This window comes from Delphinus delphis, chromosome X (genome assembly GCF_949987515.2).
Source record: "Delphinus delphis chromosome X, mDelDel1.2, whole genome shotgun sequence".
NCBI lineage: Eukaryota > Metazoa > Chordata > Mammalia > Artiodactyla > Delphinidae > Delphinus > Delphinus delphis.
Window position 1 is genome coordinate 1,250,965 of NC_082704.1, and position 15,364 is coordinate 1,266,328.

The window sequence follows — 15,364 nt, forward strand, 5'->3', positions numbered from 1 at the left end:
ACATGCCGCGGAGCGGCTGGGCCCGTGAGCCATGGCCGCGGAGCCTGCGCATCCGGAGCCTGTGCTCCGCAACGGGAGAGGCCACAACAGTGAGAGGCCTACGTACTGCAAAAAAAAAAAAAAAAAAAAAGTGACAAGCTCCAGTCCAAACACACCGGTACCAAGTCAGGAGGAAAAGATAACCGAAATTTCTATCACACACAAGAGCTGATCCCACTAATGACCAAAGAGCTGCTGTAAGTCAAGGAACAAAAGACTAACAGCCCAATAGAGAAATGGGCAAAAAATACAAACAAGCTGTCTACACCAGAAGAACTGAACAGGACCCTTCAAGCCCTCAAGAGATGCTCAAGCTCCCTCTTAACAGAGAACGGCTCGCCTGGTGGACGGCACAAGCCCACGGGCTGGACACCCATCATCTGCGGCAGGGCGATGGGGAGTGAGGGAGGAGTGGGAAAGCACACCCAGGGTAGGGGAGCGCCGGCACTGTCTACCCCCCTGCTCAATGGTGCCGCTTCTGCGGGATCCAACCAAAAGGTACATATGACGGACGCACAAGGATTTTCAGCGTGGTGTTGTTTATGACAGTAAAAAGACCAGTAACAACGCAAACGTCCGCTAGCAGCAGACAAGTTCGATCCACAGTGGTGCAGCCGCCAATGGAACAGCACACGGCCCATGAGAGCAGCACCGCACTGTGCCAGGCGGCCGGGACGAAGGGTCCTGCCCGTCTCAGCCTGGGAATCAGTTGTCTGGGAGCCCTAGCCTGGGCTCTTGGCTTCCCCAGCACAGGTGAAAGAAGAGCGAACCCCGGACTCAAGCAGACAGAACGAACAGAAAAAGCAGAGCATCGCGCCTATCTGGGGCTCTGTGTGCCCTAAAAGAGGTGAACCAGCGGACGGGGACGTAAGGCCCTGCGGCTAGGTCTCGGGGCTCAGAGAAGGGGCCCACCCTCTGTCACCCAGCCCCTAATTCAGGACCAGGCAGACAGGAGAGGAAAGCAACAGATTGCACTGTCCTGGGCTGGGTGTCGGTAGGCAGCCCTACTCGATGCACTCCATGACGTGTATCTGCAGGGTGTCCATGTCAGGAGCCTGATACTGGCACTTGGGGCAGCAGAAGTTGGGCGGCTCTTCAGGGGCGCTTCTCCTCTGGCTGGGCAGGGCCACGTGAAAGGAGTGATGAGCTGGGGAAAGAGAATAGGCACTGGTGGGGGCGGGCTTCTTGTGTGTCCCCTTGCACAAACTGCAGGGAAGGGCCAAGGCAGAAAGTGCCAAGATACCTTGGTTCCAGTGACCTGGGTCCCCACCGCTAGCGCCTCCCCTTTAGCCCCGCCCCCAGGGGCGGTACCGCTGGGAAGGAGGGGCCAGGGGCTCTCTCGCTGGGCTCCAGGATCCTCAGCACCTCCTCCCAGCACCCTGCCCTCCCCAGCCCTCCCCCTGCAGCTCCCTCACCTGGGGCAGGGGCTAAGGGGGCCTGGGAGACCTCTACATGCCGCTTCCTCATGTCTTCGATCCTTTGAGAAAAGAAACCGTCCGATCAGTACGTATGAGTCAATCTCCAGCACGTACAAAGCTGATGGAAGGACGAGGCGCGAGGCGGGGAGAGGGAGGCCCGGTACCCGCTGCCACTCCCCGTGGGTCCCGCGCTCCGAGGCCCACCTGGCCGACTCCTGACAGCTGGTCTTCAGCCTGTTGTGCTCCCTCTGCAGCTGCTCCAGCTGCGCCTGCAGGAACTCCTTCTTCTCAGCCAGCTTCTCCCGGGCCTGCCTCTCAGCCTGGAAATCCGCCTTGTAGATATCCGCCTGGCAAAGCCAAGACAGGGGCAGTGCCCACTCTCCATCAGCCACGCACTGGACACTCCACGGCAGCCACAGGGGCCGGGGGAAGGCAGAGCCCGCTCCTGTTCTCCCAGAGCCCACAGCACGAGGACAGTCACCCCAGAGGCATCGAGGCTTCCAGGAACACTGCGAGGGACTCAAAGAGCTTCCGAGAGGCCAGTGCAAAGCGCTGCCAGAGGCATGCCGGTCCCAGCGCCAGTGGCCCGGTCTGCTCACCCGCGCACAGGCCGCAGAGGAGAGCCCTCACCTGGGCTTTCAGCACCGGAACCGTCTCCATCACAGTCTTGTGTTGCTCAGCCTCTTCCTTCAGTTTGTCGATCAGCTCCTGTTTAGCCACCAGGGCCTCCTCGGCCTGCTTGAGCTGCTGCTTGAGATCTTCCAGCTGCAATCCCTAGATGTGGGCGACGGGGAGCTGACAGGGCCTGGTCTGGCTCAGCCTTGGGGCAGGGCTGCCCCCAGGCCAGCTGCCGCTCCAGGAAGGCAGAGCCGAGAGGAACGAGAGATCGGGCCCAGCCAGCCCGTGCTATGCAGGGCCCAGGAAAGGCGGAGGCTGGAGGGGACCTCGAGGTCATCTGGCACAACCGCCCCCAGGCCGACATTCCCTTCCCAGCTGGACAGTCCTCTGACCCCTCAAAGGACGGGGGCCACACTCCCTCCTGAGGCCACGTGCTGCACACTGAGCCAGTCTCATGCACTAATGCTGCACCATGTGCCCGCTAAGCCGAGGCCCGTCGGTCCTTCCGCTCTGCCACCTGGTCGAGGGTCTGCTGGTCCCTCACGGATGCCCCCCCCCACAGCCCCACACACAGACGCACACACACACCACCAAGCCTTCCCTCTGGAGATCAAAGGGACACGCTTTCCTAACTAACTCTTCCTCATGGGACCCACTTTTCAGGCTTTACCCTTATAAGTCTCTTCCGGGTATGTTCGGGTTTGACTACATCCTTCTTAGAATGTGATCACTAGAAGCCGCACTCAGTATAAGTCTGACGAGGACAAACTAGAAAAGGGGTATCAGCCACCTTCAACACTGGTATGGAAACATTCCCAGGGAAATCTGGGGACGCCTGGCGGGAGGGACCAGCTGCAGAGACAAGCGTGGTCCTGCCCACAGGCGGAGCATCTGGAGGCGCCGCCTAGTCCAACATGGGCTGCAAACAACACAGCCCCAGCGTCCCCGCCTCCCCACTGCCTGTCCTGAGCCATCACCCCAGAGCCCTGACGAAGCTCTAGGTCGAATGGAGGATCCCTCTCCAGAGCCAGCTGTGTGAGTCTGTTAAGGTAGGGCCTTGAGTTCCAGTGCCCCTGAGCTGAGGGGGTCAGCCCCAGGCCAGCAGCCCAGGAGATGCCGCCACCACGTCCACTCGGCTCCACTCACTGCTCACCATGCTGCTCTTGATGTGGCTGTCATACTCTTGGAAGAGCTGGTGATAGGCCACCTGCAGCTGGGCCAGCTTCCTCCTATGGAAAAGGAGCTGAGGCTGGAGAACCACCTTGTGCTGACCCAGCCACAGCTCTTACTGCTTCCAGCTCCACCCTCTTCCTTGTCGTCACGGCCACAGACCAGAATGTGGCTTTCAGGGTGCCTGTGTGCCTGGAAGGCCGTCAGCTCTGAGGCAAGCTTTGCTACCTATTTCATATCATTTTCCGTCAATCTGGCATTTCAAAATGTACACAAAGAAATGTTTATAATAAAACAGAGCTGTCCTGTACTGGTCAAAAAAGTCAAGTTCAAGAAAAACAGAGAAAAGCAGGAGGACTGTTCTAGATTAAAGAAGACTCAAAAGACACGCCAACAAGGAGAAGGTAGGATCCCAGACGGGACGCTGTTGACATGTGGACCGGAGAGCGAACAATGTCACCCTCTGAAAGCCGGATCGTTGGGGTGTGACAACGGTAAGGGACAGCATTGGGCCCTCCCCACCGGCCGGCCCCTGGAAGGGCTCCCAGGAGGCAGCGGCCCACTCACTTCTCCTCCGAGGCAGCCTGGCGCTCCATGCGCAGGGCGGCGTCCATGCTCTGGTTCTGCAGGCGCAGCTGGTCCACCTGCACGCTGTGCTGCTGCTGCAGCGCCTCGCGCTCGTTCTCCAGCTGCCGGGCCTGCTCGCTGGCGGCCCGGACCCTGGTGAGGGCATGGGCGGTCACAGAGGGCCTGTAGCAGGACCCTCCTGTGCTCCCAGCATCCCCGCCACGCTGTGCAGAGGCAGGGACAAGTCACGGCACAGTGGGACCAAGGAGGGGGGGACAAGTCACAGAGAGGTGGGACCAAGGGGGTCCTCCAGGCATCACAGTGGACGCACTATCACTGGAAACAGGGACAACTGCAGGGCAGCCGAATGGGGGCAGGGTCGGGCTGATGGCGGCCCCCAGAGAAGCCCTTTGGAAGGCGAAGGAGGTGGTCCCAGGGGAGAGGAGCCCCAGGGAACTGCCCATCGGGTTGCGACACGTGGGCGCTGGGGGCCCTGGCCAGAGCCATCTCAGTGGATGGGCTGGGAGGGACTGGGAGGAAAGCAGGTGGAGACAGCCAGCAAAGAGAGCCTTTCTGGAAGCCGGAGAGGGAGAAGGTGAGAAATGGGGCAGGGTGGTGGGAGGTGAAGGGGAGGCAGGGTCAGTGCTCAGAGGCTCTCTGCCGACCAGTCACAGCTCCAGAAGTGGCGAGGGGGCGCAGGCCCGTCTGGGCCCTGGGGTCCGCACCTGCACGAAGAGCCTCGCGCCTGCCCACCCAGGAGACAGCAGCAGCCTCAGCAGAGAATTCCCGGTGCCCTGTCCCATGGCGCAGTGACAGATCAGCTCTCCTCAGCCACCTCCGGCCCAGCCCGCCATCTCCCCGCTCCACATCCCTACGTCCACACAGCTCCCTGCGCGACGACAGTGGCTGCTTCTTGGTGGGGGAGGCTACTGGGGATGGTCTCTGGTCTCACCGTGTGCACGCGCCCATCCAAATCTACTGAACACAGGTCCCCATCTGGGAGCCGACAAAAGTTAGCGGCTGCCACTGTCATCAGCAGATGGAAGTGCTGCCTGCCAGGGGCCCGATGTGACAGGCCAGGGCTCAAAGGGCAGCCATGTGCATTAAGTCTGAGGCCACTTAAATGGCCACGCCGAATGATGTGAGATGCGCCAGGCTTCCTGCCCCGAGCCGTCCAGCTCAGCACGCACATGCTCAGCCACGGAGACGGGGGCGGGGGACAGGGAAGGAGGGTGCCCAAGAGCCTACAATTGCTGGAGGAACGCCCTTGCAGGGTCATTAAGTGACCAAGGTTGGCTTCTTTCATGTGCATAGAAAAAAGATAGGCGGGGAAGACCCAAAAGCGCCCTAAAAATTACACGTGCCTTTTTGAAACCCGGAGGGACAGAAGCGTGTACGGGAAACAGCAGAATGCGAAGAGCCAGGGGCCAGCAGGCTCAGCCTTCCGCGGCCTCCCTTTCGCCGTCTTCTTTCTAGAGGGCAGCGCGCTCACACGCTGTCACCCCTGCCTGCTCCTCCAGCCTCCTTCACAAAGGCGCCCCCGACACCGCCCAGGGCACCCCGATCACCTCCCGCGCTGGGAGAGCTGGGGCCACCTCTGTCGCCTGGACCCATCTTTCTGGACAGCAGCAGCCGGGCGGCGTGAGAACCACTGAAACATCCGTGCCCTTTGACCCAATGACCCCGCTTACAGGAACCTCCCTCTGCAGGAGAGAGCGACTGGTGGACCCGAGGCTGCCAGCTTTGTAAGGGCCGGCTTGCAAGGCTGGCCCCGGGGTGGTGCCCGGGCAGTGGGCTGGTGCGAATGCCCTGCATCAACAAGACACTTTCCCTACTGATAAGGGTGGTCCCTGTGCCTGGACTCTGGCACCACAGGGTGGTTTAGGGGGCGCACCTGCTTTCCTCTGGGAATCGGGAAGTTTGGCACGTGCCGGGCAGCGACCAGCCCTCAATGAAACCCGGGGCGCTGAGTCTCGAGTGGGCTCCCTGGGTCTCCAGGGAGGCATCTGTCACTGCCGGAGAAGGGAGAGTGCTCGGCTGGCCCCTCATGGGAGGGAGAGGGGAAGCCGAAGGTGTGGGGTTCTCCACCCCTGACCCGCGTCTTCTGTCCTTGGGGGTGCTGGCGCATGCCCTGTCCCTGTCATCAACCTCAGCCGGGAGGGCACTGGAGTGCTTTCCTGCAGGTCACGGGGGTGCTCTTCCCCACTGCCTGGCAAATGCCCCCTCAGGAAATAATCCAAACTCCAGCAAAAGGTCAGAGAGGCCAGAAGTGCCGCTGGGACTCAGGTCCTGGACACCCAGTCCACAGCCCCGCCACACACCTGCCCCACGCCCGTGTGCTCCCATCCATCCTGTCACAGAGGAGCTCTCTGGAAGCCCCTGAATGGCCTCATTCTTCTCGGGCGCCCTGACACGGCCTCCAGGCTGGCTTTCCCTCCCTACTCACCTGCCCTCCAAAGCCTGCCGCTCCTTGGTGGCGGCCTCCAAGCGGCTCTGGCTCTCCTGCAGCTCCCCCAGCAAGGACGTCACCTGGGCTTTCACTGAGGCTTTGTCCTCGGCCATCTGCTGCATGTAAAAAAGCCACCTCCTGTCGGCGATGCTTCCCTACCAGCTGCTCACCCCTGGCAGCCCCAAGCCCCAGGGCAGCTGAAAGCACTGAGATGGGTCCCCCGAGGGCTCCCCTCGCACCCTCAGCACCCCTACTCATCTCACCTCTCACCTCTGGAAGCTTCTCCCCCCCAGCGAGGCAACTGAAGCGGTGGAAAGGGATCGAGTCCCATGAGCCCCCACTCCAAGCCCCTCCTCATCCCTGCAGATGGGGCAACAGGAGACCCAGGGACACGGGAGCACGGAGGTGCCTCGAGTCTCACGAGGCTGACAAGCAGGCCGCAAGGGCTGAGCCCAGCAGGAGTCTGTGTGCCTCCGTCATCAAACTGTCCAGATCCCGGTCCCCTGAGACCTCGGGCTGCTCAAGCCAAGGATGCAGCCCCGGTCTTCTGCATACCCGGCCCCTCCGCAGTAACCCCTCGGTAGGAACCAGCAGCCCTGTGCTCCCGGCCGCACACACGGCCCCACCCACCATCCTTCTCAAGGGCAGTCTCAGGGCCGCGTCTCTCCAGCTATACGCGCACGATGATGACCTGCTCCGTCTCAAGGCTTTCAGTACCCTCCACGGACTGAGGGCTTCCAGATTCCTCCCTCCAGGACAGACTTCCCTCCGGCACCCCAGCTTAGCTACCCAACTGCCTGCCCAGCTTCTCCACATTGAGGCCCGGAGGCTGCAGTAAGCTTTCCCCAAAAGGACCACAAAGCAGGGGGCTTAAGACAACAGAAACGGATTGCCTCTAGAGGCCGGGAGTCCAAGAGTAAGGTGTCGGCGGGCCTGGTTCCTCCTGAGGGCCCTTGGCTGTAGCAGCCTCCATTGTCACGTGACCATCTTCCCTGGGTGTCTGTTTCTCTTCTTTGAAACATACCAGTCATTGGATTTAGGCCCATCCTAAGCCAGTGTGACCTCATCTGAACTTGATTACATCTGCAAACACCCCATTTCTAAATAAGGTCACATTCTGAGGTCCCAGGGGTTAGGATATGGGCATTTCTTTTGGGGGAACATAATTCAACCCATAACACCCCTACACTAGACAGGAATCCAGATAATGTCTCACACTAGCACAGCACCTTCCCACGGGTCCTGTCACACTCAGGATCAAAGCCCAGATCCTTCACTGGCTTACTAATCCCACATGATTAGCCCCACCATGACTCTGCCCTCCTCAGCCCCTATCCACTCTGCCCCAGCCATGTTTGCCTCTTCGGTCTTCCCTGAACATCACAGACATGCTCCTGCCTAAGGACCTTTGCACATGCTTTCTCCACCTCTAAAACAGTCTTTCCCCAGATACCCACATGTATTCCAGTCCTGACTAGATGGCACCCCGGTGAGGCCTTCCCCATCTAGTCCATCCTCCAGTTAGCGGCACAAAACCTTGGAGTCTTCTCTACCTCTCACAGCTCACATCGGATCCACCAGGAAATCCTGTCAAAATGTTTCTTAGAATCTATTTGATGACACTAAGCAGGTAACGGTAACTACTTTAGGTGTGATGGTGGTATTGTTCTTATGTTTCTTAGAGATGCACACTGAAATATTGACAGACAAAACTATGAGGTGTCTGGAATTTGGTTCAAAATAATGGGGGAACTCCTAGGTATCTACCTGAAAGAAGTGAAAACCCACGTCCACACAGCAGCATTACTCCTAACAGCCAGAGTGGAAACGACCCAAATGTCCATCAAATGACGACTGGATAAACAAAACGCAGTCTCTCCATGCACTGGAATATCATCCAGACAGACTACAGCGTGGATGGACCTCAAAACACATGATGCTGGGGCTTCCCTGGTGACGCAGTGCTTAGGACTCTGAGGTCCAATGCAGGCGGCCCAGGTTCCATCCCTGGTCAGGGAACTAGATCCCACAGGCATGTTGCAAGTAAGAATTCGCATGTCAATAGGGAGGGTGGGAGGGAGGGAGACGCAAGAGGGAGGAGGTATGGGGTTATATGTATATGTATAGCTGATTCACTTTGTTATAAAGCAGAAACTAACACACCATTGTAAAGCAATTATACTCCAATAAAGATGTTAAAAAAATTTAAAAAAGAATTCGCATGCCATGACTAAGCAGCCCACCTGCCACAACTAAGACCTGGTGCAACCAAATAAATAAATAAGTAAATATTATTTTTTAAAAAAAAAACGTGATGCTGAGTGAAAGCAGCCAGACATGAGAGCCACACGGTGGATCCTACTCACAGGAGACGCCCAGAGCAGGCAAACACAGACAGGAAGGTGAGCATGTGCCCGGGGCTGGGCAGTGACTGCTCGTGGGGACGGGCTTTCTCCTTGGGATGATGACAATGTTTTGGAAGCAGATGGAGGTGGCGGTTGGACAACTCTGTGACTATACTAAAAACTACTGAATTCTACACTTTCAAGGGGTGAATTTCATGGTATGTTGAGTTTTATCCTGGAAGAGCTGTTGGAAAAAACTCCAGCCTGTGGCTCTACCACTTTCTCCAGGGATGGGCACTCAGCTATGCCCAGGTTTTTGCTGGGGTCACCGTCTTATCCCCATCACCTGTTGTCCATGTGCAGGAGTTTCTCTTACGTATACCGGGGGTGCAACTGATGAGTTGGGGGTGACCTAAATTTTCAACTTGAAGAGAAAAATGCCAAATAGTTTTTCAAAGCAGTGGCACTGGGGCTTCCCTGGTGGCGCAGTGGTTGAGAGTCCGCCTGCCGGTGCAGAGGACACGGGTTCGTGCCCCGGTCCGGGAGGGTCCCACATGCCGCAGAGCGGCTGGGCCCGTGAGCCGTGGCCGCTGAGCCTGCGCATCCAGAGCCTGTGCTCCGCAACGGGAGAGGCCGCAACAGTGAGAGGCCTGCGTACCGAAAAAAAAAAAAAAAAGCAGTGGCACCAACTGATGCTGCCACCAGCAACATGAAGCCATGGCCCCTCCAATACCCGCTACTGTCAGGCTTGACAGCTAGAAATAGGGCTTTGGCAGTGGCTCTGATCGCTACCGTGAAGCCAGCATCCCATCACGTGAGCACGGGGCAGGCGGATGCTCTGAAGGCATCCTGAGAACAGCAGCCTTCTCCTTCTCACTTCTGCGCCGAGTACACCAGTTCAGGATTGTAGTGGCTTTACCGATGGCCCCAAAGTGACATGGCCACGGCCTAACCCCCAGTACCTGTAAATGGGACCTGATTTAGAGACAGGGTCTCTCCAGATGTGACCAACTTAAGATGAGATCGTATTGGAGGAGGGTGGGCCCCTGATCCAGTGACTGCTGAGAACTACAAAAGACTCGGACACTCGAGCAAACTCTAGAGTGGCTTCTTGCAGCCTAAGGTCACGACCCTGGGCCGGCCCAGCCCCCTTTTGAGTTCCTGTCTGAGAAAAGAGGGCTGGCAAAAGAATGTACTGTTTGCTCCAGCCAACACCTGACCTAGACCCCCACCATCCTCAGAGCCTTTCCTAAGAGGGCTCCCAACATGTGAATCCTTCCTCTGTCCCTTTGAGACAACCCAGGAGTCTTTCTTGGGGACCTGAGAGCCATTCCTCTGAAACGAAATCCTCAGGAAGGATAGGGCCTCGGTCTGCGTGTGTCTGCGTGGGATGGAATCCTAACTTCCAGAACTGACTCCCGGGGTGGACGCTGCTGACCTCACCGCACTGACACTGACCCACCCCGCGTGGGTTTTCACTTGAGCCCCTGCTCGCTGCCCCCACCTCACTCTCCCTTCAAATCGCCAGCAATTCTGTGCCCATCAGAAGGGTGCGCAGCACCTTCCCCTGCTGTTGGTAGTTACCAAACAAAACCTGTTTTTACCCCTTTACCTAATGGCCGGCTGAGCTGCTCTTTGACACCAGTGTCTTCATAAGAGGAGGAGAGATGCCCAGACATGCGGGGAGAAGGCCCCATGACAGTGTGTTTGCAAACCAAGGGACGCCAAGTCCTGCCAGCCAGCACCCGAGGCTGGGAGAGAGGCCTTGGCCAGATCCTGCCCTCATCTTGATCTTGGACTTCCAGCCTCCAGAACTAGGAGACAATACGTTTCTATGGCTTAAAACTATCCAGTTTGTGGTACTTTGTTACAGCAGCTCCAGGAACCTAACACACCTCCCCAAGGGCCCCCACCAGGCAGTCTACACCACCAGGGTGATTTGGGGCGGGGCCCCAGGCCACATGTATCACCTTGACCTGCGGGGCGCAGAGACCCGGGAACTCAGGTCAGTCACGTGGGTGCCCCAGGCCTCCAGGACCAACCCCCACTCAAGTCCCCAGACCGCACCATTCACGGGAGCTTCCCTGGCGGTGGTACCCGTGCGTGCCATCACACGTGGCCCAGCCTCTCCTGGACCCGCCCTCTGTTCCTTTTATCTTTGCTGATTTCAACCTGCATCCCTCCTGGGTGACTAAGCCTAACGCCATGACCACGAGGACAATGGCTTTTCCCAACTCCAGGAGCCCCCCCCACGACCCCGAGCACAGTCCCTGCGGGTCCGGGGCGGGCAGCAGTGGCCCGCTACCTGCTGGCATGTCTTGAGGCGCTCCACCTCCTGCAGGGCCTGCTCCCTCTGCCGGTGCAGCTCCCGCTTCTCCAGGCTCAGCCTCTCCACCAGGTCCCGGGCCTCCTGGAACTTCTGCATGAGGAAGGCCTTCTCCTCCCTCTGGCTGCCCTGGAAACGCTGCAGCTCCTCACAGCGTTCCCGCAGCATCTGGTTGCTCTGGCGGATGGCATCTGCAGAGGTGGCAGGGGGCAGGTGAGCCTGGTGGCCGCGGCCTCCACCACCCCGCGGCCTCTCCCACCCTGACAGCTTCCAAACACTCCCTTCACTTCGCCAAGCGCTTTCGAAGTCAACTACGTAAATGACGTGCCCCCAGTGTCTCCAAGATATTAACCACGTCAGCTTCACTTGAAAGCATGTGTCTGGGAGTTCCCTGGTGGCCTAGTGGTTAGGATTCCAGGTTTTCGCTGTCAGGGAGTGGGTTCAATCCCTGGTTGGGGAACTGAGATCCCACCGGCCACACATGGCAGCCAAAAAAAAAGAAAAAAGCACGTGTCAAATGCCACTTTCTTTGCAAGTGACTCTGGAACTCATCTGCCCTCTGTGTGGGTCAGAGGTGGGCCGCCCTGGGGCCCTGGGTCACTGCCTTCGGGATCAGACTCGGGGGCACAGCCACCAGAACAAACTTGCCCGTGGCACTGCTGGCCACAGACCGGGGGGGTGGTGAGAAGCCTTGGAGCAGGCCACTTAGCCACCTCTCTGAGCCTCACCATCCTCATGTCCATGTTCAACGGGGACAAGCACACCCATCTCACAGGATGAGGAAAGGTGAACAAAAACGCAGCCCAAGTGCCTGGTTTTCAAGACAACCTCAAGAAGCAGTCCACCCTCCTTTCCCCGGGCAGTCAGCAGGGCCTAAGGAAAGGACAGCCACACACCTGGGGACACCCCAGGCAGCAGAAATCCGTTGGGAGTGACAGAACTGATCCGTGGCATGCAAAGGTTCTAGCCACCACAGAGCTGGACAAGAGGGGGCAGGCAGTAGCTTCAGGCCCCCCTCTGGTCAAAACCCCCAACGAGCTAACTGGTGCCTACTGATGGAACATTCTTTCGCCGGAACCACAGTGGCTCCTGAGCCTGGCTCCAAAGCCACCTTGTGCGCCCCACTGTCCCCTGCCTCAGGTTCCTCACCAGCCTCCACCAAGGCTCAGCTCAGCTCACACGCAACTTCTGTTTTTAACTGAGGTACAATTCACAGAACACCAAATTCACCACTTGAACTATTTTAAAGTATACGGTCATTCATTGGCTATAGTATATTCACCAAGCTGTGCACCCATCACCTCTACCTAGCTCCAGAACATTTCCATCTTCCAAAAGAAACCTCATACCCACTGGCAGCCACTTCCCCTCTGGCCCCAGACACTGGCGCCCACTCATGCTTCTCACTGGACTCGCCACATCAATGGACTCCTACACCAGGTAGAAACGACTTCTACCATGAAGCTTACCCACAAATACTCCAAACAAATCCTACGTCCTCCCTCCTGCCCCCTCCTCCATGGACACAATCACAAGCATCACAGGGGCAGACACCTCGGGCCCCAGGGGTTTGGACCAGGGCCTGATACACTGCAGCCGTATAAGCAGAAACGTGCAGAGCCCGAGCTCCCTGGGGGGCAGCTGGGGGTCCATGGTGCCTGTCTGGCCAGCCCGAGTCCCCTTTGCCAGAGCGCTGTCCTGGGGATGAGCAGAGACTACGCACATAGCTATGGAGGGTGAGCTGTCTCCCCGCCCCTCAGCCCGGCTGCCAGCTCTATGTGGCCCCAACACAGTAGGACATCTGATGACATCTGGGGATACTGATGGTTGTCTTAACTGAAGGGGTGCTATTGGCACCTCGTGGGTAGAGGCCAGGGACGCTGCTCAACACGCCACAGTGCCCAGAACAACCTCTAGATGTCTGAGCGCTGAGGGGGAGGACCCTGTCCTCAAGCAGGTAGGTCCCAGCCCTCTGTGCGCGATGAGACGGCCCCTGGGGCCTGGAGAAGCTGTCCCCGATGCAGGCGAGCACAGGGACAGTGAGTGAGTGGGGGCTGTGATGGCGATGGGGAGGGGGCGGCCAGGAAGGTACTCGAACCCGGCCACCTGGGGGGTGGGTGCTGCTGGAGGACAGCCCTCAGCTCCGGTAACTTCGAGGAGTTACCGGAGGGCTGTCTCCAAAGCAGGCCAGCGCTCCAAAAGACCAAGCAGCCCCTAAGTGGCCGGCTGACCTTTCCATCCTGCAAGAGAAGGCGACTCATCTTCACAGAAAAAGAGACACATATTCTGGGCACAAGTTTGGTCCCTGCCTGCAGGGCCTCAGCCAGCACCAGTCTCCGAGGCCTACAGGGCATGTGACTCATCAGCACAGGGCCCCGCGTGACATCCCATCACACCAGAGGATGCACTGTCCAGCAGAGGGGTCGGGGAGTGGTCCCATGACTGTGGCCTCCACTGCTTATGTCACATGCCAACCTGCCCACCAGCTTGGACAGTGGACGGCTGAGTGAAAATAACCAAGGCCCTGTCCTCTGGGATATGGTGTACACAAAGGCTGCGACCTTTCTAAGCCCTGAGTTGCCAACAGGAACCAGGATGAAGCAAAAGTGGCCATGTGCCCCATCACTCCCCGTGACCCACCCGGGGAGTCTGTGCCGCCCATCTCCACCTGCAGCTCTGGGCTCGGCAGTGTAGAAGGTCCTCACAGCACAAAACACAAGAGTCTCACTGAGTGAGAAGCAGGGGCGCCGCCTGGGCACCTGGGGCTACCGTACCCAAGGAGCGGCGCGCCAGACGAGGAGCCCCCGGGGCACGACCACCAGGGGGGAGGGCTGTCTCACGCGAAGCAGGCAGGAGTGGGTCACACCCCAGGGCAGCCACACCAGGTGAGGGGCGCGATGAGACGGCCCCTGGGGCCTGGAGAAGCTGTCCCCGATGCAGGCGAGCACAGGGACAGTGAGTGAGCGGGGGCTGTGATGGCGATGGGGAGGGGGCGGCCAGGAAGGTACTCGAACCCGGCCACCTGGGGGGTGGGTGCTGCTGGAGGACAGCCCTCAGCTCCGGTAACTTCGAGGAGCGGCCCGCCGGGCTCATGCCCCGCCCACAGAGCCTGAACGCCCCTTTTCCAAAGCAGCCCACTGGTCCTTCTCAGGGACGTCACGCCCATTCCCAGAGCGGACCACAGCCCCTTTCCGGAGCAGGTCACGCCCCCTCCCCAGGATAGCCACGCCCCTCCCGGAATAACCTCGCTCCTTCCCAGGATAGCCTCGCCCCTTCCCACGAGAGCCAGTGCTTAATGACTGATCAGTACGGAGACACAGGGGGCCTGGCCGCGTTGGCCCAAGTGGGACAACGCAGAAGGGTCTTTCCCGCTCCAGAGCTCCTTGTAGGGCTGGCCTGCACTGCGGCCCAGCTTCTCCCTCCGCCCTCCCCTGCTTCTTCACTGCCCTGCCCTTCCCCCCCCCCCCAGTGTTACTCCTAAGAGAACTCTAAATAAACGTCCTGCATGCCACTCTGTATCTCAAAGTCCACTTCCAGGGAATCCCACCTGAAACAAAGAGGAAGCGTGGCTGAGCTTCAGTCTCTAACTGGCCCACCCCAGTCCCAGTCAAGGCAGAGGGGCAGGTGAGTGCGATAATCCTTCCCCCAGCAGTGCCGGGTCCCCGGACATTTTACTCCACACACCCGCTGTCTCCCTCACCTCGGAGCTCTTGATTCTCCTCCAGACAGCGCTGGAAGGTCTCAGGAGCAGCCTGCTCTGAAGGCAGGTGGAGCATGGCTGGCTTCCCCAGAGAAGACTCTTCACCCAGCACGTCCTGGTCCCCTGCCGGGCCGCCGCTAGGCTGCACCATCTCACACAGTGGACTCTTCCAAGGGGGCCTGCTCATCCAACACGTCAGGGTCTGAAACAGAGAGCCAGCAGAGGCATCACGTGAGGAGGCCTATGCAGAATTCTCCCACCCTGCAGGCCGGGGAGGAGTTCGGGCGCCACACTTTAAGCAGAATGACGAGCACTGTGCCAAGCAGAAAAGGCTGCTAAGGGGTGGCACATACTCCCATTCCAAAGGGAGGCACAGGCATTTATGTGGCGCTTGGAAAGGTCACGGTTCAGCACTGATTGTAAACTGTGCCTAGCACTATCTCCAGGCTGTAACCTGAGGAACTTCACCAGAGAGGAGAAATCACGGAGATTATTTTTGGAGGGAGGTGCCAGTGTGCCGGGAATCCTACCCCGACACCTACACCTCCAAGCACGAGTAGAGGGTGCTGGCCCCTCACCTAGTGTACTGAGTGGAATGATGGCCCCCAATAAGGTATGTCCACGCCCTGACCCCCAGAACCTGTGACTGTGACCTGACTTGGCAAAAGGGTCTTTGCAGATGTAATAAAGTTAAGGATCTGGAGATGAGATCATCCTGGATGAGAGTGGCCC

General features: G+C 58.8%; 1 protein-coding gene across 5 annotated transcripts in view; it reads right to left on the reverse strand.

Annotated features, from left to right (window-relative positions):
- Positions 1–15,364, reverse strand: part of IKBKG (inhibitor of nuclear factor kappa B kinase regulatory subunit gamma) — a 23,279-nt gene continuing 7,915 nt past the window's right edge. For 2 of the 5 annotated variants that reach the window (XM_060002449.1, XM_069540364.1), the window contains exons 2-10: positions 14,633–14,834; positions 10,912–11,123; positions 6,259–6,374; positions 3,813–3,965; positions 3,229–3,304; positions 2,088–2,231; positions 1,662–1,804; positions 1,455–1,516; positions 1–1,186 (exon numbers count right to left, since the gene is read on the reverse strand). In XM_060002449.1, the coding sequence (XP_059858432.1) occupies positions 1,044–1,186; positions 1,455–1,516; positions 1,662–1,804; positions 2,088–2,231; positions 3,229–3,304; positions 3,813–3,965; positions 6,259–6,374; positions 10,912–11,123; positions 14,633–14,819 (1,236 nt within the window). In that variant the 5' untranslated portion in view covers positions 14,820–14,834 and the 3' untranslated portion in view covers positions 1–1,043. Of the gene's footprint in view, positions 1,187–1,454; positions 1,517–1,661; positions 1,805–2,087; positions 2,232–3,228; positions 3,305–3,812; positions 3,966–6,258; positions 6,378–10,911; positions 11,124–14,632; positions 14,835–15,364 lie in introns of all 5 variants that reach the window. The other 3 variants (XM_060002446.1, XM_060002448.2, XM_060002445.2) reach the window with 2 other exon arrangements.